The sequence below is a fragment of the Misgurnus anguillicaudatus genome, chromosome 2 (assembly GCF_027580225.2).
Source record: "Misgurnus anguillicaudatus chromosome 2, ASM2758022v2, whole genome shotgun sequence".
Classification (NCBI taxonomy): Eukaryota; Metazoa; Chordata; class Actinopteri; order Cypriniformes; family Cobitidae; genus Misgurnus; species Misgurnus anguillicaudatus.
Genome location: NC_073338.2, coordinates 27,689,961 through 27,717,743, shown reverse-complemented (window position 1 = coordinate 27,717,743; position 27,783 = coordinate 27,689,961). Strand labels below are relative to the sequence as shown.

General features: G+C 37.9%; 2 protein-coding genes across 2 annotated transcripts; one reads left to right on the top strand and one right to left on the bottom strand.

The window, feature by feature from the left end:
* The first annotated feature begins 618 nt into the window (after window positions 1–618).
* On the top strand, window positions 619–5,058 carry rpp40 (ribonuclease P/MRP 40 subunit). The gene is made up of 8 exons (XM_055202269.2): window positions 619–892; window positions 992–1,136; window positions 1,562–1,630; window positions 1,776–1,871; window positions 1,966–2,091; window positions 2,251–2,449; window positions 3,857–3,991; window positions 4,097–5,058. The coding sequence occupies exons 1-8, from the start codon at window positions 776–778 to the stop codon at window positions 4,293–4,295; spliced, it is 1,086 nt and encodes a 361-aa protein (XP_055058244.2). The 5' UTR covers window positions 619–775; the 3' UTR covers window positions 4,296–5,058.
* Window positions 4,631–27,783, bottom strand: cdyl (chromodomain protein, Y-like). Its single transcript, XM_055202267.2, has 7 exons — window positions 27,318–27,783; window positions 12,261–13,029; window positions 10,793–11,052; window positions 9,618–9,790; window positions 9,290–9,500; window positions 8,339–8,482; window positions 4,631–6,954 (listed from the first exon to the last, which is right to left on the bottom strand). Exons 1-7 carry the CDS (start codon window positions 27,339–27,341, stop codon window positions 6,796–6,798), a joined length of 1,740 nt encoding a protein of 579 aa, XP_055058242.2. The 5' UTR covers window positions 27,342–27,783; the 3' UTR covers window positions 4,631–6,795.

The following is a 27,783-nucleotide window of genomic DNA, read 5'->3' as shown; positions in this document are numbered from 1 at the left end:
ATATATATATATATATATATATATATATATATATATATATATATATATATATATATATATATATATATATATATATATATATATATATATATATATATATGTTGTCCAGTTTAGTCTTCATTGCAAACTATTATAAAATAGGGGATTGTTAATAATTACCTAGTACAGAAACACTGCATGACGAACTGAAAGAGCACATGACAGGACACCTTTCTAACACATGCAAGCTGATGCAACTGTTTACACTTTTTTGTGACGCAATGTGTGACAGCCAGTTTCACTAATGCGCACATTAGAAAAAAAAAAAAACATTGGAAATGCCCTGGGAAAAGTTCATGTTTATTTGCTTTCCAAATGCTTTCGTGCACTTTACAGTGTACATTTCACAAAAAGGAAAATCTTATGCTGGTTTCGTTTAAAAATGTGACTGTAGCAAGATTATTAAAATATATTACTATGCATTTAAATAGATATCCGTAAATAATTAAATTGGCTATATATATATTTAATAGTAAAGTCTTTTTAATGGTTGTTCTGGTAGTAACTCTATAATTTAACCTGTTACAATAATAATGAATATCCATTAATATACACTGTAAAATAGTTACGTAACAAAGAGACCCTTATCGGTGTGCGCTACAGGAACTGACGTCAAAACTTTGCGACAATTCAATTTTTCAACCGGCAAATTAAAACCTAATAGAAAGAGAACTAAAACATTTTTTTTAAAACGTTTGTTGTCATGAAAATGTAAATATTGCGCACATAAATCAAAATGTCACCAGAGCTGGAAAAGTGTCCGAGAAGCGTGTTGGTGTGCGAGAAATCAAACTTTCTGAATGAAAAGTCTCGGCATGACATCCACGTGTCTAAACACAACTTTAATTACAAGGTGAGTTTAATTATTGTTCAGTTGGTACGGTGATAAATATGGTCAGGATCGCGATAAATTAATCGTTAAAATTGCCGTTTTCTCCGAATGTCTCCACAGATCTCAGTACTGATACCTGAATGTGCAATCCTGCCTGCTAACATCGCCAGGGTAATCAACAATTTCAGCCCTTATTACTTCGTGCGCGACTTTCCGGTTTATGAACTACTGCAAGATCAAATCTATGAAACAGTTGTGAATAAAGGTAGGTGTTTGTAACATGAGCGATTATCACCTACGTGAAAAATACTGCAGTTTACACTTTAGCATTTACGGTATTATTATTATATATTGTAATATATAACTGTAGAAATTGCAGTAGTAGTATACTTTAATATTTACTATATAAGATTCAAAAACACTATCGTTTTTAGAAATGTTTGTACAGTTTACTCTAGTAAATACTAGTATACTACATGAAGTTTCTTGTCGCGAGTCAGTCTTTAGCTTATTCATTTTCTTTAGTGGGGCTGTAACATTTCTGGATGCTTGACTTTATATCTGTATGCATTATTCATCAATGAAACTGGAATGCTCCTGCACCTTTGCATCCTCAAAATCATCTTCATTTTTCTCCCTAGTTGGAGCCATCCTCTTACGTTTAACTATATATTTCTATTTTTGTTATAGGAAATGTCTATGCCCTCTCTTACAACACCAGAATTGATGAAGATAATACCATTGCACTTCTGTCCAGCGGTAACCAGCACAAATCAGCATTTGTATTTATATGTGTTTTAAAGCTTTCACGTGTGTTTGTGTATTTCTTACCTGACCGTGTCTATTGTTTACATTTGTAACATTTATACCATATGTGTTGTGTGTGCACATGCATTCCCCACAGGTCAGCTAGTTTTGTCTCTAGATAAAGACACATATGAGCAGCTCGGCTTGGAGGGACGACCATCTCTGTACAATCACAGAAAAGCTATGAGATATAGTAAGCATGGTTTTAAACTTTGAACAAAAATATATATGAGATGTTAGTATTCTGAGAACAGTTTACAGTTATGACGGGACGTTTTCTTTTACAGTTGTGACTCTGGATCTCAGAGACAAAACTTTAGCCCCAGGTACCAAACGATATCAAAGGGTTCTGTCAAGTTTGAAGGACAGACTGCCACTCCGATATGACTTCCTTTTTACTCAACACAACACAGGTTTGGGTGTACTTTTGCTCTCAGTCCACATTGAGTTTATGCCTTATAGGTTGCTTTTTTATGCTTGCTAGAGTCTGTTAGTATAGCGAGTGAGTATGCAATCTACCGAAAAATCTATTTCTTTACTGCTTTAAAATGTTGGATTTGTTATTTCTTTAGGTGCAGATGAAGATGGGACTCTTTACCAGCTGTTGTCCCAGTACAAACCTGTAAAGCACCAGCCGGTTCTTAGCAGTCACACCTTGACAAACGTACCGTGCCCCACACTTTACCCATCGGATTTAAAAGGAGCTACACTATCATGTGATCCACATTCATTCTTGGAGTGGCTTGGGGCTGTCAACCTGGATATAAACTGGTCAGCTGTTTTATGTTTATAACATTTAAGATTGGTTTCCCAGACAGGGCGTAAAGGCGGGGTGCATGATTTTTGAAAAACACTTTGGAAAAGGGAGTTGGGCCGAGTACCAAAACACACTTGTAGGCAATCAGCAGTAAGGGGCGTGTCTACTAACCAACAACGTTGCATGGGTTGCGTATAGAGACAGAGCGCAGTTATGCAAATTTGAAAACCACGCCCACCGGGGGGGAAAGCGATCCAACCGTCTCCATTGACTTTGTATTGCGAGAAGCCGCCTCCTTGTCATTTCTGGCTTATAACAAAAAACTGAATAATGCTTAAAAGCTGCTGTGTGACAATATGTACAGCTAACTAGCCAAAGAACCCAGAAATAAGTTTTTATAAGCTGTCGAGCCGTAAAACCCAGTCTTTAAGGAGAATAAAGTGGATCGCCGACTACGTTTCCCCCTGTTGGACGCAGTTCTACTTAATGGTATTGCTGTGAGGGGTTGCCTGTGTCCATTTTTGTGTCTAAACGCTCGTTTTTTGGGGTCGACAGCTTATAAAAACTTATTTACAGATTAAACTTAAAAACAGATTAATACCTAAAAGCTGCTGTGTGACAAGGTGTACATCTAACAACCCAAAAAAAACAAATACGTTTTTATAAGCTTTCAATTAAAAAAAAACGAGCGTTTAAAGACACAGAAATGGAAACAGGCAACTTTTCATAGTACTCCTATTAGTAAAACTGCGTCCAATAGGGGGAAACGTAGTCGGCGATCCACTTTATTCTCCTTAAAAGCTGGGTTTTACGGCTCGACAGCTTATAAAAACTTATTTCTGGGTTCTTTGGCTTGTTAGCTGTACATATTGTCACACAGCAGCTTTTAGGCATTATTCAGTTTTTTGTTATAAGCCAGAAATGACAAGGAGGCGGCTTCTCGCAATACAATGTCAATGGAGACGGTTGGATTGCTTTCCCCTCTGTGGGCGTGGTTTTCAGGTTATGACGCGCTGCGCTCTGTCTCTATGTGTGAGGTGGGTCTATCAAAAGAAGGTCTAGATTCTATTTCGGTAGGGGTGTGTTTCTTTCGGTGATTTCAAATGTCAACATTATCTTTCAGAGATCATGCACCCCACCTTTAAATCAGGCCCACACTAAAATGCATATGTGAGTTATATTAACGCAAAACAGTTTGCACTGACACAACTTAACACACCTCATTGCCATTTTTTTGTTTCAAGATGCACTCCAGTAATGCTTTTTTATAAGGAATGTTTGTAAAAACAACTAAGATAACTAAGGCCTAGTCTTGGCTTACTCTAAACCCTGCCTTGGCAACTGCCCCTAAAGCTTAGTTATTATGTTTGTCATCTGTCAAATACACAATTCTCAACAATATAATTTGTTTTTTTTTTTAGTGAAAATGCTGCTGACAGTTTTCTGTCGACGTTTGTATGTCCTGAGCCCCAGAGCTGTGTAAGCCAAGCCCTGCTGTGTAACGTTACTGGATTTATTTCACCTGAGGATGTGTATTTGCTGTTGCAAGAACTCAGGTATGGCACAAACATTGCAGACATGTTCCTAAGAAATTGTGTTATGAGCATGATCAATGTGAGGACACTTAAAAGCTGTTTATTTCTCTTCACTGGATCACCCAGGCAGTATTTCGATGAGCCAAAGTTTACACCATGGCTTTCACTAACTGTACACGGATATATGGATAGTCCGGTGTCATGGGGAGCCACAGAACATGGATTTCTGAAAGGTGGTGAAAACTTCTACAATTTTGTTTGCTTCAAGAATCAGGACTATTGGTTACACATGGCTACTGGTGCCCAAGATGGCTGCCCGCCCTAATGGACCTTTGTTTCATGTGACTGTTTTATGTTCAGTTAGTTCATTATATTGTACATCTTGTTTTAAAAAAGCAGAATATGAATCTAAAACATACAATTTCACATTTCTTTCATACACCTTTAACATTTTTTCTTTTAATTACAAAAGGGACAGAGTTTGATATCAAATTTGTATTGTATATACATTTATTTTGACCAGTAATTTTCACAGCTGTTATATGTTCAGGGAAAAAAGATATAGAAAAATCAAAACTGACCAGCATTTGTTACAAAGTCAGAAAGCATATTTACAGCTACATTAAAGCCTGGAAGGGATGTTGTTAAAGAAAATGATACTTTTGTCAGTGACTAGGACAAAGAAACTTTAATGTTATATTCAAACAAATCCAGTTACTGCTGCTGTATATGTTCGAGGTATAGCGACAGCAATGCTTTACATCAAATGACAACACCCTGTTTATACAAGTCAAATATGTCAAGACAACAATAGTGGGAAAAGCTAAAATGGATGTAACAATGAAAAGCTGCAATGAAATTTTGTTTTTTGTCTTCTAGGGTTATAAAACGTTATTACAGGTCAAACTATTAAATTCATTAACATAAAAAACATTTCCCCCAGCAGTTTACAAGCCGATGAACCAAAAGATTACATAATATTATACATTTCATAATCAAATACAATCTGCCACATTGTTTTGGGAAAACAAAATCTAATTTGAAAATATCTGAACAATAACATTCAATAATTTTAAGAAAAATCACATCATAAATAGAATTTCATAAATGGCAATTTACCATTTGAAAAGAAAAACATACACAACCCTCTCTTTGACATTTTCTTGTCAAAAAAACACTGCAAAAAACTACATATGGTCAATAAATACTGAATAAAAATAACAAACATTTTATTGCTGGGGCTAAACTAAACTCTTCAGAATGAAATGAGAATGTTTAATGATTTTTAATTTAATTAAGTCGATCCTGTTTTGCTTCCCTGGGAAGTTTGGTAAAATACCAATTCTGAGTCATTAAGAAATAGTGCATACCAGAATAATATACCAGCAAGAACAAAATCGGTCAAATCTTCAAAACTAGATACTTCATTTCTGAACAAAATCATACAATAAATTGTTACAGGTCGGACAGTCAGTTTTTGCACTGGCAGTAAAAAAATACTGCAGGCATCCGTGAGCAAAATCACATTATTAGGCATCCTATGTGGACAGAAAGTAGTCCGGCAATCTTATGACCCATTTTTGTAACCCATCACTTAAATCATTTCTGACAAATAATAATTCATTCCAGCTAGTCATTAAAGATGTGTAGGAGTTATATTAGAGAGAGTTTGTTTTATTCAAGGCAACACTGATGTCAGTAGCTAGGATCTTCTCGTAGAGATGTTCAATCTCCAGGGCTCATCTGATGATACAGCAGTCCAACAAAAAATAAGATGCATATTTAAAAAGCCAGCATACTTTACTGACTTTCTAAATTTCTCATAAATTATTATTATTAAATTAGGAATATTGTGTGAACAACATTTACATCAATATTTGGTGGTATAAAGTTACTTCAAAGCAAATAGTGTGTAAGCTTAAAGCAGGAGCTAACCCATAATAAAATGTAAAAAATTCAAAGCCAGTAAAACCTAGAAAAGTTAACATTCTAATACAAATAACTATATCTTGCTAAACCAGAGCCTATTCTTATTAATTCATATGTACTTAAATGCTAGTTTAAACTGAACATGCTTGTATTTACATCAGTTCAAACTACAACATTTTTAAATTAAAAATGTTCATTATTTGTCTTGTGTGCTCTTCCTTAAACCCTTTCAAGTGTATGTACCTAATCCGATTTGCCATCAATACCCGTTCATCTTCTTTTCATCAACATGACTTGATAATCCACCTGGCCAAAAAGTATTCATTCTTACAAAGGGCTGGTAAACTTAAACGCTTGTATCATTTGTCTGAATATTCAATGTTAATGGGGGTTGAGATGATTTTTACAGTCATGAAGACAATGTAATAAAAGTACCTAAAACATACTACAAATAATCTTAACTGCATAAAGTGTTCAAATATAATCTAAATCTGTAATTGTATGACAACGCGAGGCCTGTGTCATTATACATTTGGAAGCAGCTCAAGGATGACAGGATGGAGGCAAGAGAAAAACAGATTTTTCCTTCTGGACAGTGCCTGGAGAAAGACATGCAAGTTTTATCACAAACTATGAATTAAATTGTTATGTTTATCAAGGAGAGAAGCTGCTTTTTGCAGTCTGATGAAAAGTAAATACGTCCTAGACGAAGGTAGGGTGCGGGTTAGACCACGCTAGTCTTTCTCTTTTTTTGGAGTTCATCAAATTCTTCTGAAGAAAATCAAACAGAGTTTGCAATGACAATCCGCCTCTTAACAAATCAACAACAGGCACTTGAGGATGGTGTCCGCAGACAAATGTGGAGGCTTTCGCACAAGCAGGGCACTGAAACAGAATTAGAATTCATCTATTTTCTTCTGGAGATATTTAAGTATGGAGTCCATTCCCTGAGGAGAGCCCCAGACCCTCTTAAGTGCCTCACATTCCCTCTCGTTGGCCTGCTCCAGGGCGGCCCGGTTAGTGTTCCGCACCAGTGCTTTGGATTCGCGCAGAACCTTCGGTGTTGCCAGCAGCATCACCCAGAAAACAAAATAATATGAGGGAAAAAATAAGGGAGAAAAGGAAAAAAACACATGATTTATGGATGTGGATGCATTGTGAATCTTAAAGGAACACCACTTTTTGAAAATATGCTCCCCTAGAGTTAAATAATTGATTTTTACAGTTTTGGAATCCATTCAGTTGATCTCCGGGTCTGGCGCCACCACCCCCAGCATAGCCCAGCACAATCCACCGAATCCGACCAGACCACCAGCATCGCACTCAAAAATGACGAGAGAGTTTCAATATGTTTCCCACTCAAAACTTGACTCTTCTGTAGCCACATCGCGTACCAAGACCGACAGAGAATCAAAAGTTGTAATTCTCTAAGCCGATATGGCCAAGAACTATATTCTCATTCTGGTGTAAAAATCAAGGACTTTGCTGCCGTAACATGGCTGCAGCAGGCGCAATTATATTATGCAGTGCATGAAAATAGTCCCCTCCTCCTATTGCAAGTTACCAAGGGGACTATTTTCGGAGAGTATAGTTCCTAGCCATCTCGGCCCAGACAATCGCAACTTTCAATTGTCTGTCGGTCGGTCCCAGTACGCGACGCAACTACAGAAGAGCCAAGCTCCAAATAGGAAAAACATCGAAACTCTCCGGTCATCCCCGAGCACAATGCCAATGGTCCAATCAGACTCAATGGACCACGCCAAGCCACGCCAAAAGTGGTACCGCCAGACCCGGAGATCGGCTGAATGGATTCTCGAAAACGGTTTAATGATATGGTAATTGCATTTAGAAAAGATAAAATATGTTTTACTATTAATTAATTTTTCATGTCAAGAAGGGTTTAAAAGGCATTGTAAAAATGGCAGTAAAGGAGAGACTAAAGACTTATCAATTTCTGATTTGTAACCAATGGTTTAGTCCACAGCTCACCCCTCCCTTTCATAACACATAGAAAAGCTACGGTAACCACCACATATCGTACTATAGAAACATGACGATGTGAAATGGCGAATTCCATGTAAGATATGTCAGTAAGACTTTATGTAGATAAAAAATGGCTTAGGTAATTAAAACAATACAGTTAATTTTGTAAGGTATTCATACACTACTGATAATATAGTTATGTATGTTATATTGCATTTCAGGTTGATAATAACCCAGCGTTTTATCAAGTGTGGCTGCTCTCCTATCTACGAGTCAAGGTCACAAAGAGTGTTTATACATAAGCTGTTTTCTAAATTTTCTAAAGTTTGTGTATGAAAATCAAATATGCGTGATCTACAATGAGTGGCCAATAAAGTCAAAAATAACAAAATGGAGGATATGGGAATGTGTAAATGCATGTGACAGAAACAAAAAGCAAACGAAAAGATGACTTACAACTGAATTACAAGATACTAGCTCCTTAATGCGAATCATGACTTCCTGTGTGAAGGTGCCTGGCCACAGAACCTGGGACACGAGTCCTTTGGCACAAGCCTCCTGAGCAGTCAACTTCCTTCCACTCAATAACATTTCATTAGCCTACAGTAACAGGTGGAAGAGAGATTGAGAAAAACAGCAGGTGAGAGACATTAAACTGAGTATAGATATAAAGAGAAGGACTGAATATTTAGACACAACAGCAAAAAAGTAATTGTCTTTTTTCTCACTAAACATTTATCCAAATTACTATCCAAAGCTGTTCCTTATTAGTTTAAAGGGACAATAAGTAGGATTTTCCCTCATCTAGTGGTGAAATTGTATTTTGCATTCAAAAGAACAGTGCTCTCTAGCGCCTCGCTTTTCCAAATGCGTGTTGCAACTACGGTAGCCGTTATGTACTAACTGATCTCCTTGTCCGTTTCAGCTGGTTCACGTGTTCTGAATGAAAACGCGTTGGTAGGCTAGTGCTTTTTGTCCCTCTCTGCTATTATAGTTTATCAATATTGCGGCACGACATGGAAGCCTCCTTGAACTTACCCGTTCAATGTAAGTAAAGAGAAGAAATCCTAAGCTTACAAAGAAAAGTCAGATCACTTGCAGAGGTCATTTGACACCAATGAGGACATTTTTATGAATAAAGACATTGATTTTGATTAATAAAACACTTAAAACCCTACTTACTGTCCCTTTAAATGTTTGTTTTTATGTATTTATTGATATTTATCAGTCTGATGTCACATTCAAAGCATAAGTTCATAATGATGCGTGCCACTGTGAAATTCACTACTAGACTAGCAAAATGTATGCAAAAACACAACTTAGATTTAGGTTACAGTTTTAAATAAATTTAAGATATGTAATAAGCCTAAAACAATAAATATTTTGGGTGAATACTGATGTACTGACCGATGCTACTCCCATGATGACAGGAAATGTTACAGAGGAGCAGGCATCAGGGGTTTGGCCAAAGGTTGTATAAGGAGTCTGAAACCAAGCTTTCTCACTGGCCCAGATCACATCACATAAGGGCAAGATGGACGCTCCGAGACCGATGGCGGGCCCATTCACAGCAGCAATGATGGGCTTCTTGAACTGGATAAATGTGTTGACAAATGTTCTGGAGACAACAGAAAACACCATCTTATAGCTATTTCAAGATCAGCTTAAATCTTTATCACTGACGTATGATCACGTGTGTAAATATCTCTTTGGTTCAAACAACAGGGCATTTTACCGTATTGTCTCTGCCATTTTGATGCTTTCTTTTTTCCGATCATCCGTGAGCTGTCTGATGAAGTAAATGAAATCGAGGCCGAAGCAGAAATAGGTTCCCACGGCACTTAGTAGAACCAGTTTACTGTCGTCGGCTGCAGCTGTCGCCATGGCACTCTGAACCTCCTTCATTACCTGAACATCACATTCAAACCAGTTATACCAATTTAATGTTCTTCCACTGGGATTATTAAATATTGAAAAACGATTAAACCAAATGACAAAACGCTTGTGTGATTATGAAGAGTGCAATCTGACGGAGTAGATTCCAACACTTGTTTATTACTAACGTGCCCTTTTTATATATCTAGATGGGTCATTCTCACGAAACCACTGGAACTTTATGGCAGTAAGAATTGTGATAATAAAACACAAACATAACTGTGTTCTATGCCTTGCACAATTGTTGTATTTTATTGCTTTTTTGGCGCGCAGTAACATCATCACTCCCGACTATTCCCCCCTCTCGCTCAAACTTCCGTAAATATTACTGCGCCCGAGGTTGAAGTGCTGCAAACTAGGTGCTTTTCCGCCATATAATATAGTTCTCATTTTGATCTGCTTAAAAAAAAATCGCCACGTTTTATTTTGTGCCACTACTTACTCGTGTAACTACTCATGTAACAGTCTTTAAATAGGGAAAACATGGAAGTGTTTGGTGGCTTTTAAATTCATCCCTGTTTGGATCCTAAGGAATGAGTGGGGCTAGGCTAAATGCTAACACATCCACGCATTGAAAAAAGATAGGTATGTATTAATTTGTTTAACTTGAGGTAAGAACATAGTAAAGATTGAAAAACTGTGGTGTTTTCCTTTAAACCAGTAATATCATTAATGTAACAGTACTATTACTTGAGTAGAATATTTTATTACTCTTTCCACCTCTGTTCATTTTGCTTTATTAACCAAAACATTCAATGGTACGGTAATGACATTTTTAAGGCCTTAAAAAAAATGTGTTAAATTGTCAGTAAATGGTTTGAAATGAATGCATTTAGTTTAAACATATCAGACCTTGTTTCTAATAAATATTAAAGAAACTTGTTGAAGCTTTTTTTGTAACGTTTGACTTCTTGAAACTAACATTTCGTGAGAATCACCCAGATATATCTTTAAATGATGTGTATGTGGACTTACATCGGGATTTAGGGAGTTGTTTTCAGAGGTCTTAGTAGAAAACAGAATGTGTGTGAAGCCATCTTGTTTCTTAACTACAATGTCCCTATAGCGGTAAGCACTCTCGGTTTGACGAACACTGAAGCGCAAGCGCTTGTCGAAAGTTGCGCGGTCCTCAAAACGTCGTTTCCCTGTCAGTCCTGAGCTGCCCATGACTCCTGCCGCACCACTTTGTGCAACGGCTGTTCCATTTGCTGAGGAACCCTCCATTAGAGTCACACCTTTAAAACAATACATACATAGATCAACACAATTTAATTACAAAACTACAATTTTATTAAAAATAAATCTGAAAATAGATTACTTGGACCAAATAATGAAAAAGGCTTCCCATGGTGACACCTCAAGTAGTTGCTTGTTAAAATGCCAACAAACACAGCAACAAAGTCCTTGATTATTATGCCAGAATGAGAGTATAGTTCCTAGTCATATCTGCCTAGAAAATCACAACTTTTAATTTTCCATTGGTCTTAGTACACGACGTAACTATAGAAGTCAAGTTTAAAATAGGAAAAATATCAAAACTCTTTGGTTATTTTTTTCGTGATGCTAATGGTCGAATGGATTGTGCTAAGCTATGCTAAAAGTGCTAGCGCCAGACCCGGAGATCATCTGACTGGATTCCAAAACGGTAAGAATCAAATGTTTAACTCTAGGGGAACTGGAAAATGAGAATATTTTCAAAAAAAGTGGAATGTCCCTTTAAAGCTGCTACGTGTCGAAATAAAAGTTTTGAGTTGCTGGTGTGAAATTAAAAAGTGCATTTTCTGCTGTTTTACTTTAAGATTTTTCCTATAAATGTGACATATCACTGCAAATGGGAGAATCTCAGCTTTTGAATGGTATGTGACACATAGACAGGCAAATATGGTTCAATTGTGCTGCAGCCCTAAATATAAGCTTGTTTTAAAATCGGGATCTCTCAAAAATATGATTTTTCAGAGACCGCAATTCATCAAATCCTTTGCCATGGCCTTACTCAAAACACATATAAATGTGTTTGTGTGAATCAACACTTTGAGGAAATTAGTGGTAACAATGGTTATGCCCTAAAGTTAAATAATTGTGGTGCACTTCATTTGCATGTGACCACCACACAAGCAGAACACACAAATAATTGACATACTGTTATGATGCTAAACTCCAAATTAGGACCAGTAATCAGTTAATTCTGATTAAGAATAAATAGCATCTTTGGGTAAAATATATTTCTGAATTCATTCCTGGAGGTACTGTTAACATTCTCCCACTTTGCTTTCAACATAACTGCTTTAATTTATCAAATGCTCGTTTATTAGTCTGTTATAGGACTGGAACCACACAATCCATTAAATTATACAAGCATGACTGAAGAAGTATTTAGTGGTGCTTCCAGGCCTGGAACTAACAACCAACCTCACAAGAAAGTTCTGTTCTAATGTGTCTGTACCTTTTCCGTTCAACGTGCGGACAGCAGCTGGCGTGATTGGGGTCTGTGGTGGTAGAAGAGCTGTTTGTGTCCTGGGCCTCGTGCCCATTCGAGCCCGCTCCTCTCCTGGTACGCGCACAACTCCAGCTGGTTTCTCCAGCAGGGCCACTTCAGGGGGCACAGCATCTGGCTCCTGGCCCTCCTGTTCCAGACTGTGTGCCGCCTCGCTTGGAGACTCCTCAGTGTCAGTGCGACTGTGCATTGGGCTCTTAGGCACAAGAATTTTGATGCCCGATTTAGCCAGGTCCATACTGCGGCGTAGCGTGCTAACTGTGGGGGCTGCCGTTGGTGCCGTGTCAGTGATCACGCTTGTTACGCCAATGCTAGCTGTGCGCTTGCCCTTCAGCTGCTGTGTATCTGCCTTAGCATCACTGTCGCTGGGGCTTGACGAATGCTGTGGTGGTTGAAGACGTTTTGTGGAGCTGCTGGAGGGTGTGCTTGGGGCGGATGAAGAGATCTTTGCTGGGGTAGGATTGGGTGGTTGGGATCTGCTAATCTGTTTGCGGGCGTTGATGGTAGTGTTGCCGGGAGAGCTGCGTGTGGAACGGAAGAAACTTCCATCTTTCTGCTTTTCGCTGTGGTGACGATTAAACTCGTGGATAAATTCGATGCAGCTGGACAGGTGGCTCTCCGGCTCCCAGGTGTCTCCCTCAAAGCCATATCCTCTCCAGCGGACCAGGTACTCTGTCTTCCCTTTCTTGTTTTTTCGTTTTCCCACTATTCTCTCCACCTGCAGAAATTACGTATTATGGCTTAGTGTGAATTAATGATATATATCATAGATTATATGAATTAATCTATAGTGTTATAGAAATAGTTCCCCAAAATATGAATATCCTGTCATAATTAAATTACTCCCAGGGTTTCACACATGTGTATAACTTCCTTTTTCACAGACGAAAACTCTATTTGTAGCAGTACATCCGCAAGGAGATAGAGGGAACTATCCCCCTTGCGGTCACACAATGGCTGAGAGGCGCTGCGTTGGGTCCAAGACAGCTCGTGTAAACGGTACAGACATGCACATTCTGCATGCGTGAGTTAGTTATGCAAAAAACACATAGATAACATTACCCAAGACGCATCACTGCTAATGCTATGAATGGGGGAGATCGCTAATGCTATGGCAGCTCTAGTTCTGCCTTCCAGTAAAAAAGTCAACCATTAAAGAATGACATCCTCTGGGGGAGGGTCTCTAGTCTCTTTAGACTTGTTACCATTAAAACAGTCGTAAAGAAGATTGGCAAGTACTTCATGCTTGCACAGTATCTGACAGGTTTTGCAAACATGGCGGCACAGTGACGCAACTTCCATTAAAAGACTTTGTGCTAGATTGGCCAGTTATAACTTAGCTGTGCTTAATTTTTTTAACAATATGTATCTTTTAATTGTTAATCAATAAATACCATCTATATGATGTTGGTAAATCCTTTATTTTTTTGTAATATTTGTTTACAAAGCATGTGGTAGAATCCTATAAAGGCTTTTGTTCATTAGAAACAGATGTATCTCGTAGTCTAGGGTGAAGTCAATTTGTACACTAAAGGTGATTTGGGACAAATATTATGTAATTTGTAATTCAACTATGTAATTGGCACAGTAAAATTTTAAGCAGAATTCATTCACAGCAGAGTGTCACAGACAGACACCTTCGGTGGATGTACACTGCAAAAACATAAGTAACTTTTAAATATTAGATGCATCCAGGTTGATTGTCTAGTCCAGTGGTCACCAACCCCGTTCCTGGAGATCCACCCTCCTGCCTACTTTACGTCCAACCCTGCTTCAGCACACCTACCTCCAATTTTTGGGTAGCCGTGAAAAGCATGATTGGCAGGTTCAGGTGTGTTTGATTAGGGTTGGAGGTGAACAGGAAAGTAGATCTTCAGGAACAGAGCTAGTGACCACTGGTCTAGTCCATTTTGAATAGACGGTTTCAGCAGTAACAACATAAACAAGCAGCTGTCATGGTCCGCACGTAACTTCCGGTAAACTCCGTTAAGAATAAAAGTTCTTTAAACTTAGTTTATTTCTATAACAAGCAAAAAACAACACATAGGTTACCTAGAAAAACCAAAACATTTGTTATTTTCAACGAGACATTTGTTCATGAGATCAGTTTAGCAACTAGTCAGCACATTAAAAAAACTAAATCGGAAGTAAAGTTCAGATCCAGACGTGTATCGCGGCAGCGCACGTGCAGTGGCGCGATAAGCATCTGGTCCGAACGTTACTTCCGGTTGCTGTTTGTTTAATGGTCTGACTAGTTGCTGAAACTGAACTCTTAAACAAATTCCTCGTCAAAAATAACAAATGTTTTGGGTTCCTATGTAATCTACGAGTTGTTTATTTTGGGGTTACGTGAATGTCCGAGCTGCACATGTGACAGATCAACTAGAAATATGATGACATGTGAGAGGGCTGTCTGTAATCGCGCACCAAACGAAAAAACACAGACTTATCCAGTGTTAAGAAAGCGCTTAACTTCCTGCTTTTTTCAAAACAATTGCATCTTAATGACGAAAGCGCGCCCGGACTCGAATCGATAAAAGTACAGTGTGAGTGCATGCATCTGTAGGGAGGGGTCAGGGGTGACAATCGCGCTGGGGCATGGTTTGGTTTGGATAATGTGAGTGCGCCCTAAAATATCTCTGAAGCATATTCTAGGGCTGTAACGATTTATCGTGCAAATGCGCGTTTTCTCAATTAATTAATTTGAATGAATTACGGTGAAATGCCGCCACATACAAAAGCCAGGGGGCGCTCTCGTGCAGAAACTTCCTTTGTGCCACAAAAGTAGCAGCATTGCAAACGCTATTCCAGGAAATGTCTACAGGAATATGTATATCACAGTTCTTTGGATTGTTTCAGGTATTTTCATGATAATAAAAAATATTTTGAATGATTTTGTTTAACGAGTGTTGCTTTTTTAAATGCACGTTATAAACGACTCCGACTCATAATGATTTTAGATTGATAAGGACTTCTTACTGACCAAAAGCCATAGTACACACACACGCTGCGCATGAAACACAGAATCGCGATGTAGAATCAATTTTAGGCAGGTCTTTTTAATGTGACACGCGATATATCGTTACAGCCTTAGTATATTCCCATTCATATTCACAATTGTAAGCACTCCAGCATGATTATAAACATAAAATCATTTATCTCTGGCTTCCTGTTTCACAGAAATATAAAGAGGATGGGAAACAAAGCCCAAATTCCCTTAATCATCCATCACAATAAGAAAACCCAAAGAATATATTTCTGATGTGCAGCAAAAGATAAGCTTCACAAATTGGTGAAGTGGCTTTAAGAAAAGAGCTATAGCAGTGAACATTCCCATTTCCATCATCAGGGCAATAATTAAGAATTTCCAACCAACAGAAAATGTTACAAAACTGCCTGGAAGAGGACGTGTGCCTATATCGTCCTAATGTGCGGTGAGAAGGAGATTTTGAGTAGCTAAAGACTCTCCTAGGGTCACAGCTGGAGAACTGCAGAAAATAGTTGAGTCTCTGGTTCAGAAAACCCTTTAAAAATTTGTCAAACAGGACATCAACACATGTTTGAGAGGGATACAAGAAAAATTCTCCTAGCTCATTCAAAAACAAACTAAAGCATATACAGTTATCAGCCATGACTGGAACTTTAAATGAGAATGGGTTCTATGATCAGATGAAATAAAAAAATGAGCTTTTTTTAAAGAAAAAAAGTACCCCACGTGTTCAATGAAATATACTGCTGTATTTTTGATGTTGTGGGCCTATAAATTTCTGCTGGAGGTCCTGGACATCTTGTTAAGATACATGGCATCATGGATGCTATCAAAAGTGACTGACTCTGTTAGAATTCTTATAATGGGCCATGTTTGGATCTTCCAACGGTACAATAACCCAAACACAAACCTCAAAACAACACAGAAATGGGTCCCTGAGCTCAAAACCAAGCTTCTGATATAGCCATTCCACTCTTCTGACCTGTACCCTACAGAAAATGAAAGGAGTGAACTGAAGAGGGTGCCTATGTTCTTGGGCAGGACTGTATGAAGCCCAACAGCACATTGACTACACCAACTGAGCACCACAAGTTTGCTACCATCACAGTCCTAAACTCTATGCTGCTTGATCATCTGTGATACTGCATCACATTATTAAGCTGATACTGGATTAATTGGGGTGATCTGCTATAATGATGAGGCTGCATGCAGGAATGAGGTGGAGCTTCTCACTAGAGTGTAATGACAATGATCTGACCATGATTGTCAACAAGACAAAAGAAGTCTTTGTAAACATCAGGAAACCCAGAGAGTGTCACTCCCTAAACAACATCAATGGCACTACAGTGAAAATCGTCAGCTGCTTCAAGTTTCTATGCATGCAAATTTCTGCTGACGTGGTTTGGTCTCACAGCCTGTTTGAAGGAGACACAACAGCTTGTACTTCCTAAATGCGCTTGAAGAAATGATGAAACATTTTCTGATTAAACATGGAATATGTCTTTGCTGCATCATTAAGCAGTATGACAACACTATCTAGCACAACAAAAACGCACTGTAAAAGGATCTCACAGCAGTGAAATAACGGCCAAATAAAAAACGTGTAGTGACCGAATGATTGTTAGGGATTTGTCTGGTTCTGATTTATGGATGGTTGACCAGGGCATACCAATTACTTTTAAAAATTAAAATTCACCACATGAAGAACTTTTCAGTACAATTTCTAAAGCATTTCTAATTTGAATCCTTTCCTTTACTATTTCAGTAACAAACAAAAATTCCAGTCAGTGATTTGAACTAAGCTCCTGCTGAAGATTTAAAAAAACATTTGGCATCAATTTTTGGCAAAAACAACTAAGCAAACCAACAAAAGCTTTAATAATGAAAGCATACATATTACAAAATATATGAAGAGTATGGTTCCAAAACGCAAAAAAAACATTTTGACTAATTTCGGTAAAAACGTGCTGTCTATACCAAGAAAGTGACAAGATGAAAACCACTATTTTCTGTTACAAACTTCCACATAGCATCTTTTTGGTTATAAAAATTTTAAAAATTCATAACTTGATTTTCAAAAATTTATTATAAAAACGAATATTTTTTTTCCAAAATGCTATAAATCTATTGAATCAATATATAAATGTGCATTCATCTTTCCCATGTAATATTCATTTAGTTGACTAGTGGTATACACTCATTAAAATAAATTAATGGCATTAATCAAACACTTACTTGGTCATATTAAGAACACTGTCATTGCTGCGGTTATACTTGGGAAGTCGTCGTTTAACATTTTTGACAGCAATCAACTGTAAAAATGTTTTGGTCCTGCTCGATTTTCGTTGACTTTAAGTAAAATATTGGAAAGTTTTTCCTAAGATCCCCTGGGGACAATGTGTTAGCATGAGAGAAGCTTGATGCTGTCTGGAGGACAAGCAACCGGCTCCCGAGGGCCTCTCGTGTAAATTATTAGATGTTGATGGCTTTCTTTCCCATCATAGAAAACCACCACAGATTTATCCATTAAAGTATTATTTTGTTTTTGTTTGTTTGTTGATCACGAAGTACAAAGTAGATGAGGAAAACTAGGATTCCGTGTATTCAACGTGCCGCCATTGTTTGTTTACAAAATTGTTTAACCGAGTGAAACATTTTGGTCGGTTAAGTGGCATCAATGGCGTGCATTGAATTTAGTTGTAATACATTTCTGCACCACCAGAGACCGCCAAAGCGCTCCCAGACATTTGTAATGTCCACAAGAAGTAGTCATGACCAGTTTTCTAATATGAAGCGGGCAAAGAAAAGCACAGCGTGGGAGCACTTTAAAATCAAGAATGACAGGGCAAAATGCAAGTATTGCAATCCAGTGCCTATATACTTCATGTACAACCTAGGGTTGCTGCGGTGACAGAATTTTCCCACCGGTTAATGCATGCAGATGTGCGCATTTTACTTTCACTTTTGAATTACACAATTGTTTAAATGCAGCGCTTGCGTAAGCTGCATTAAATCGCGTATGAATTTGCGTGCAATGCGAGTGCAACAGCTGGTTTAATTAATTAAGTGCTTGAGTCAATGTGCGCAGGTAATTCTCGCAGAACTCGTCAAAGCAGTGCAACCGGCTACTCCTCCATAAAGCTCTGCTTGAATGATGGGTATATTATTTTTCTTGATAAAAAATACAACAAAACTATCTCGCTTATATTAAACATCATATATGTGCATTTTAACAAAAACGAGTAAGCACGCGGCTTCTGTCATCATCTGGTTAGTCAGCTCGCCTCTCAAACTCTGTCAGAAATAAATGAAATCTGACACCTGCTGCTCTGTGACATGACTCGCGTTCAGCTCCGCTTTGAATTCAGGCAACAGACACATTCAGTTGTAAGTGTTTGCTCTCTCTAACGAAGCTAAATGATTTAATTACAAGAAAATAATAAAACGACTGTGAAAGACGGTGTCGGGGTGGGCAAGTGATCTAACCTGTGAGAGGCTGAAGCACCGGTAATCCCCGTTTCACCGACTATCGCGACAAACCCAGCCAACACCCGGGCATCATAGAGAGGTGGCCGCGGAGCCTGCGAGTACCTTCGCCCAGCCTACCATGTCGGTTAACGGTTAATTAAAAACTTGAAAACGTGCAGCCCTACTTTACAGTGCGTTGAATGGTACGCTGTGATTGGTTGAGCAGATTTATTGCATTCTGCAGAAAAGGAAGAGTGGCGTTTATTGCATTTTGGGAAAAAGGGAGAAAAGATGACAGAATAATACGGCGGATATATATATATTTTTTTCATGAACCGTGCCACCCCTAATATATATATATATATATATATTAGGGCTGCACGATTACAGGAAAAATGATGATCACGATTGTTTTGCTCAAACTTTTGATCACGATTAAAAATACGATCATTCTTTTATTGAAGAACTTTTATTTTTTTATTTTATTACACTTTACAGCCATGTATAAAATATTATATACATTTTATAGGCCTATATTATAAAATATTTTATTGTTTTGTTATATCCACAGCTCCCATTCTCTTAGATCTTTTTAAAACATTTAAAATAATTCTGCAATATTCCGCATAGATTTTGCAAAAGAAATCCGCATAAATAACTAAAATAACTCCTTACACACACAGATTCCTTACAGCTGTACTACTATTGCAGCAATTAAATCAGTTCAGTTTTAACTGTCAAAATTATAAAATCTTATATTATATATTATCTTTTATTTATTTTAGAGCCTTTTTTGTTTGTTAAATTAAGGTTTTTGATAATGACCAAGCGGTGTCCGACAGCTAACGTCATGTTGACGTCTTGTTTGATCAAATGGGCCTCTCAAATCAACACTTCACTTGCCTACAATAACATCTATATAAAATATATATTTTCAGCATATAACAATGTTAGTTTAAATGTTTATTATCAACACACTATTTTTAAAAAAGCGGAGCTCTGTTGCTCGCAGGCGCGACAAGCTGCAGAAAAATAATGAATCAAAGCAAAACGAAATAAACATGAAACGAAATTAACATGCAGGTTGCCTTACCTTACACATTCGCTATGCATCAGTCTTTTATATAGATTATGCGCAGTATTTAAGGTTTTAATTCAGTTCTCCATATTCCCCGATGCGCTGAATGTCCTGCTGCTGGCGGAGACGCTAAACACTGTTGCAACAGGTGCATGTTAATGTGGCTAGTGGACTCGTGCAGGTTAAATGTCTTTCTTTTACAATTTATTAATGTCTCAACGTTTCTTTTAATTAATTATATTAAAATATAAAAAGGAGGAAAAGCCTAAAAAATCAAGAGGCCTGTAATGTTAAAATTGATCCGAAACGCGACCCGAGGGGCGTAAAAAGGCTGAAATGCAGGGCTCTAATATATATTTATATCAAATTAGAATTAAACTGAAATAAAAACAAAACATTTTGGAATAAAAAATGCCTATGATATGCCTTTTATGTGGCAATAATTTTTTTAAACCCCTTGCTGCTCACGGTGCTTATTGGAAACATATCCTTGGCTAACTTACATTATACGCGATCCGTTATTGTTGTTTGTGTCGTGGATGTCGGGGATTTTTTTATTGTTTGCGGCTTGTGTCTTCAGCTATTGAAACTCTTGATATTTCACGTTTGGACGGAACAGGAGCACAGTTTGCACAAGATTCGTAACTTACCTGATCAACATCACTTTCCTCAAATCCGAAATATCCAAACAATGGAGTAGGCCAATATGACCCTTTTTGGGCATTAAACATACATATTTCTGCACTTTCTTCTTGTTGCTTTGCCATTATGTTTGTTCAAAAATGACTGTAAATCTTGTGATGCTAACGTATTTCTACCATAACACAGACTGCGCTTGCAAAGAAACACTCCGTTTACTCTGACTCTGCCCATAACAAACACATTGCTTGATTCTAGACCGTCTGCTTTGTGCTTGGTCTTTGCACATTAATCGCGACGATTGTCATTAATTAATCGTGGGGCACGCATATCGTTATCATGATAAACATACGATTAATCGTGCAGCCCTAATATATATATATATATATATATATATATATATATATATATAAAACATTAAAGAATCATGATGTTACTTTAGCACCACAGTGAAAAATAATTGTTGTTAAATTTACAATTGATGGAACTCAAAAATGCACAGCTTTGTTTTTTATGCTGGGTTAAGTATAGTTTTGCTTATGGCTGGGCGATTTTCTAATTTACGCTTTGACGCGGTTTTAATTTGATTCAAATTGAGGAATCAAGACTGAAAGGAAGTTCTTTACAGTCAAAGTGAAACAGTAAAGACATCATCTTACACAGCAGGGGTTTCCTGCATTAAAATCAAACTGCAGTCAGGCAAAATTTCGGAACTCCAATTAGGCTATATTATTTTATGTGCTTTTGTTCTGTGTGCTGTGAAAGAAGTAATCAAGCTCATGCAGCTAACGAAACGTAGCCTAAACGCCGCCCTATTTTTTTTAGTTTTTATGTTTAATTGAAACCCTGAAGTGATATGAAAGAGTTTAGAATGTTGAAAATAACAGGGCTGATACATGTTAAAAGGCATTATGGGGATCTGTTATGTTTAATCTATTATGTTTTGGATGTACATATCTATATCTTTTAAATTAAAGTGCACAGTTAACTCATGTTGCCATGAAACTCCTGTTGGTGCCATTCATTTCATATTCATATGAAAACATGTCTACGCTGACTGCATCTATCTCAGTGCAGAATAGTGGTCGACTGATATGTTTTTAACAGCCGATACCAATATTAAGAAAGCTGTATGGCCTATTGGCCAATATGAGGCCAATATAACACAAATGTAATTACAGTAAATAAGAGACAAACAGAACATTGGTTGGTGAAACTACATAAAAATAAATATACCTTTTTAAAGTACTTAAAACATATTTACATAATTAATAGTTTAAATTAGACATCATTAATGTGGATCTGACATCTCACGGTACTATGTAAATAAGTGTGGTGAACCAGTGTGTTGTTGTGTGTGAACACAGCATAACATCATGTTAAAAAGGGAATAAATTATGACTGTTTACTTAAAATGAAATACTTACAACATTATAAAAATGCCTGAACATAGGTTTTAGGTCTAGTTTTCACATTTAGGATACTATTATATTTCTAAACAAACTAACAAAGACTAATTTTTTCATAGATATTTTTAAAAAGTGAAGTAATTTTATATTTACACCATGTTGATAACTATAGTGCACTTGGATTAGCCATATGTTCTTTAACCAGATGTTCCTGCATCTTATAAAAGAATGTTATTCGAAAGAGAATGTTAAGTTGACTAGTAAAAAAAATCAAAACTGTGAATCGGTCAAATTTTCTGAAAAAATAAATAAAAAAAAAATAAAATCTAGATTATTTTTCATGCAATATCGCCCAGCCCTAAATTTTGCTATACTGATGAATAAAATAAGTCATTCAGAAATATAGCTCTCAGCTTGATCCGCAATGAACAAGTGAAATTAGATGTCTGTCATAACTCTGTAGCCTCTTTCTTACTGCTCACTAATGTCTGCAACTGTAAATTTCTGTCACCACAACGAAAGGCCCGCCTCTCCCTTTATTTGATTGGACAATTGTATGACGTTAGGCGCTTTCCGCTCAAAGTGCTCTTGAAAAAACATATGCCAAAATTCCTGCCACTACCATAAACGCATTTTGTGTGATCCGCCCCTAAAGGTGTTTTCAGACCTGAGCCTTTGTTTAGGAACCTGGTGCGTTTTCTCCCTTGGTTTGGTTAATTTAGGCATGTGTGACCTAGGGATGCACCAAATTTTCATCAACCGAAATTATTCTTTTAAATGCAAATGAGCTGATCTCTGCACTAGATGGTAGTGCCATCAGGGCTCCCACACCTTAGTTAACTCAAAATTCAAGGAGCTTTCAAGGACTTTCCAGGTCCAATACCCTCAAATTCAAGGACTAAATGTGGGGACACATTTGTGAGAGCAAGGTTACATTGTGTTACCTTTTAAGATACATTGTTACAGTTCACTTTTGCAGGAACTCGCGCTGCGTCACTGCAATGACACTTTGGGGACGCCTCCAGGGGTAAGTGCGTCTGAACGTGTATATCAAATTCAACCAATGGTAAGGCTTAATGACAAAGACAGGGTGAAGCGGGAGCCAGGAAGCATATAGCCATCTGAAATACTGCCAAAGACGGCGTTACAGGGACGCAGGAAGTATGGCAAGGGAGACGCACCGTCTCGTTCCCTTCTCAGGGAACAACAGTTACATACATAACCCAAGACGCTTTCATGTGTCAAACACAACTATGCAAAAAAGCATTTTGTTATGAATCAACATTTGCATACAGAAGATATAAGCATTTAAAGCGAACAGTTTAGCACGTTTGCTTACAGTCTAGAATTGTGTGATATTATCCTACACTACAGGGAATAATATGAATTTTTTTTCCAGAAAACTTCTTGCATAAAGTAGATTCAAGCACTTTCAGTGACCTGTATCTATCTATGTATATTTTCAAAAACTTCACAGGGCCTTGAATTTTTACCCCCCAGATTCACAAACTTTCAAGAATTTCAAGGACCCGTGGGAACCCTGTGCCATGGTTGGATAGTAGGGGTGGGTTGATAGCACTTTTTCCATTACCGATCCGAATTCTGAGTATCGTTTATTCTAGGTTGATAGAAGTCACATTTTTATGATATGTCCCCTTTAAAGTAGGGGAGAACTGGGGCGAAAGTAACACGGGACAAGTACGATACTATTACAGCATCTTTAGTACCCAACCTTAACAGAGTGGACAAATATTGCGGTATTTCACGTGTGTAGGTCTAGACCATGGCAAGCAAATTCCTAAAAGTTTTTTTTGCTTATAACGCATTGCGTTTCTCGTTTCATGTTTTACAATACTGATCAATCTACAGGTTATTTAGTGCTCTAAAGCCCGGAATACACTGCAGGATCTTTGCACTCCTATAAGATCATTACCTTATCACACTGTGCGTCATGGATCATTTAAACTTGGGTACGACAAGCATGTAGACTGTACGATGATGACACGGTCACTTGATGCCTGCGTCACACGTTAGCGCAACGTCACCAGCATGCGCTTGTGGTGAACAAATACCAGTATGCATGTCTTAGCAGCAAACACACTGTGGGTTAATCATGCTGAATTTCTGACACTGTCAGAAAACTATCGTAGGCTATCTTTGGACGCAAGACCGGGAAAACGGACGTCTTTTAACCTCTCTAACTGCACTACATAGGACCACCAATGAAGAGCCACGACGATCACATTAATCGCGACGATTGTTTCACGATGGCAATCTTTTGTCTGGGAGTGGGACAGCCATAAATCGTGCAGTGTATTCCGGCCTTAACACATCCTGAAGTTTGCTGTCTCCGAGTTTTTCAAAATTAAAGTAAATCAGGTTTAAATGTCAGGACGAAAGTTTCTGTCTCGCTGCTGCTGACAGGGTCAAAAGTAAAAATGCGCTAATTATGTTCAAGTGAAATTATACTGAAGTTTTAACATTTGAGAGTTAGTGACCACAGCAAAACAATCTCTCTGTCTGAAACATTATCTTTTAAAATTACGTTTGTCTGAAAAATTTTACTTTTGCCCCTGCTCTCCCCTAATGCAATTTATGTATTTGAACCAGAAATGGTAGTACAATTATTTAAAACCTACCGTACTTTCCGGACTATAAGCCGCACCGGAGTATAAGCCCCCTCATTCAAAAATGCGTCATTAAGACGAAATAACATAAGTCACGGTAGACTATTAGTCGCGTTTATTAAAAAAATTATTTCACAAAATCCAAGTCAAAGAACAGACATGTAAAGGTATAGCGGAAGATTTCCGTTTTCCAGGTGGATCATCAAGACTATTGGTCATCCCAGATGTCAATCATTCTGATTATATGTTGACGTATAACCGTCGTACGTGCTCGCCTCTAGGTTCGCTTGCTGCACATGCGCACTTTCACGTGTATGTGTGTTGTGCTACGGTTTCAACCATTCATTGAAGCTCGCGTTCTCCCTGTGTTTTTTTTTTCAAAATGTCTGAGGGTCGCAAGAGAAAAAGTGTCTACGAATTGTATGACAAGAAGAGAAAGGACTATAAAGAAAGAAACAAGACCAGAGTGTTTATGGGGGACTATTTCACACGCTGGCCGCTGGCGTGAGCTAGGACAGGTTGGGCTTCCCACGCGAAGTTTCTACTGAAAAGGTACATTTTGTCATGCTATTTGGAGAAATCCATTTAAAATCACTGCTAGTAAAAGTTGATGTAAGCTATGATTAGCGATGCTAGCCCTGGCACGAGTCACGAACCGCACAAACACGGTAAACATGCCGACAGCAACTTGTAAACAGAGCGAAGAGAAGAACAAGGCTCCTGCATGCTCTCTCTCTCTCTCTGTCTCGTGCACGCATTTAACAGGCGTTCCCTCTCGGGAGGGGCGGTTCTTTTAAATAATTCGTGAAAATCTTCCGCTATACCTTTAATATAAGTTATTCAACTAAACAATAGCAGACAGAACAGCAGGCTGAATAGATGTCTGTACGTTAAAGTAATATTATCAGTTATTTAAACGATAAACCATAGCATACAAAAATTACCTGGAAGGTTGAATAGGCTAAATTATCCAAACAAGCAAACTAGCATGAAGTTCGCATACTCATCATTCCACATTACTGAATCCATTGAATTACATAAATACAGGAGCAGCATATGGCGGACTCTCGCGTCTGTAGACGGTAATGATGTCTTGCTTCATAAATGTCAAAATTAATTCATACTGACTTACAAGCCGCACCTGACTGCAAGACGCAGCACCAGCCAAGTTATGGAAAAAAGCAGCTTATAGACCAAAAAATACGGTACTACATTATTTACAATGCTTTTTTGGAAGTGAGCTGTCACTGCTGACGTTTTTTAGGATTCTCATTTCCAAATTAACAGTAACTTCTCTGACTGGTGAACCTGTATCATGCATCATCTGTAACAACTGTGTTCATGAATAAGGCTCACACAACTATGATGAAGCTGATTAAATTATTCCCAGCACATCAGTTCAAAACCTGTCATGATAGTTTTCTAAATGTGACTCTTGTCAGCACAATATTTAGCAGACCAATTCATAATGTACTGAATGGCAATGATTTCAAGGGATAGTTCACATGAATATAAAAATTATCTTGCAGTGACGAAACACGCATGACAACTAGGGTTGGCCGATATATATTGAACTCTAAAATTAGAGACTATTGTGAATATTGATGCTGAATATTAGGATGTACCACCACAACACAGTAGGCAATATTATTCCCTCATTTTTTTATGACAAGTAGTGCAAAACATAACCTGCCATTATCAAAATGGTGACAGCAAGTAACACAGCTGTGGAAACACAGTGGATGATGAATTAATCCCCAAAAAAGACTCCAGAATCTGTAATATGCGGATGGTTTGTTTTTCAGAAAACAGATACGGATGCACATTGAGTATTTTAAAAATTAGGAAAAATATAGAGATAAACATTTATAGGTATATCACCCAGCCAGCCCTAACGACATTAGTGATGAGACCTTTAAGAACCAATGGGATTTGATGTTTTCACTGTAACGCCAAATTTTTATTTACAACGCTGAGTTGTGTTTCAATGAATATGCGCTAATAAATCTCAAAATATGAACTGTTATGTCTCACAAACATACAGTTTTAATATATACAAGATGTATGAACCTTCTGGAGCATCACCATGAATGGCATGGGAGTCAGTAAATTGTAAAAAAAAAAATCATATTTGGATGAACTACCTCAATAAAAAGCAATCAAACATCATGAAAGCATGTGACACTTTCTTTATGCCAAATGTCACTCCATGTTCAGTCTGTACTCTTAGCCCAGGCAATAAACTTGAAAATGAAACAAAGCAAAACCTCAACTGTCAAGTGGCGATAACACAGAAAACAACTGGATGGCTAGTTATGAACAGCTTCAGTCATGCAGGTTGATAGCTGCAAATTATAGCAAAATCCAGAGTCCTCAAAGTTCTCCCATTGCTAAACACATCATACAGGACAGGGGTGTCTCCAGCTATCCTGTGGGTGTCTGGCACACCCCACAGACCTCATGGTTAGCAACTAGCTTAATGAAATATCACCCTCCCAGCCTCATCCACTGCCTCCACCAGCATCTCATCACACTTCAGCACTGCTAGTCAACTCCATAAACTAACACACACACACACAACATTGACTACACACTGCTGAATGTACATCTCAGAATACTAGTTTATTTTGCTAGCACGCACCACTACGGTTTGGTTATAACTTATATTACAATGTGTGAAGTCAGTTGTTAAGGCTGTTTGGTAGTGCACTTCACACGAGCTTCGGGGAGCCGATACGACTAAACACAAATATAGTCAATTAACTGCATCTAAACGCCAATATCACCAACATTCACCTCGTACAGTTCCTCCGTGGCCATCGTGCCCCAATTATCTTCGACGTTGCGGCAATCCGTAAGGATTGTAGACACTTTTTTCCTCCAGTTGCAGTTGTCTTTTTGGCCTCTCCTCCCTTTTCGGTTTGTCGGGTGAGATGTGCTGACCCGCACCGAGAATCTAGCTATCCAGTTTGCGCAGTCAACGTCTAGCCGACAACATTTTAGGTGTACCTTAGTGTTCCCTTCAATTGGAAGTGAAAACGAGCACTTTTGTGAGTCCAGGTAGCAGTTTTACAGAGTGTTACCGTGTAATAGTCCGCAGGCAGTGCTGGTTACGCGCTCGCCTGCCACACACAGGAAGTCTCAATCGAGCGCAGATTACAGTCGAGATGAGTTTGCGCTGCCTGCAACCTTTGTGATAGAGCGACAGTCAACCGTTGCTTACAAATCAATATCGCTGTTAATTTGGAGTTAATGTCTCTGA

What these genes read in the sequence shown, in the direction of transcription:
- cdyl (XM_055202267.2), bottom strand. Translation starts at nt 27,341, where the DNA reads ATGGCCACGGAGGAACTGTACGAG. An exon ending in CCGCACGTTGAACGGAAAAG is followed by an intron (nt 11,053 to 12,260) that starts GTACAGACACAT and finishes ATTGTTTTAAAG; the next exon opens with GTGTGACTCTAATGGAGGGT. An exon ending in TCATCATGGGAGTAGCATCG is followed by an intron (nt 8,483 to 9,289) that starts GTCAGTACATCA and finishes CTGTTACTGTAG; the next exon opens with GCTAATGAAATGTTATTGAG.
- rpp40 (XM_055202269.2), top strand. Translation starts at nt 776, where the DNA reads ATGTCACCAGAGCTGGAAAAGTGTCCGAGAAGCGTGTTGGTGTGCGAG. An exon ending in GTCAACCTGGATATAAACTG is followed by an intron (nt 2,450 to 3,856) that starts GTCAGCTGTTTT and finishes TTTTTTTTTTAG; the next exon opens with TGAAAATGCTGCTGACAGTT. An exon ending in TTGCTGTTGCAAGAACTCAG is followed by an intron (nt 3,992 to 4,096) that starts GTATGGCACAAA and finishes TGGATCACCCAG; the next exon opens with GCAGTATTTCGATGAGCCAA.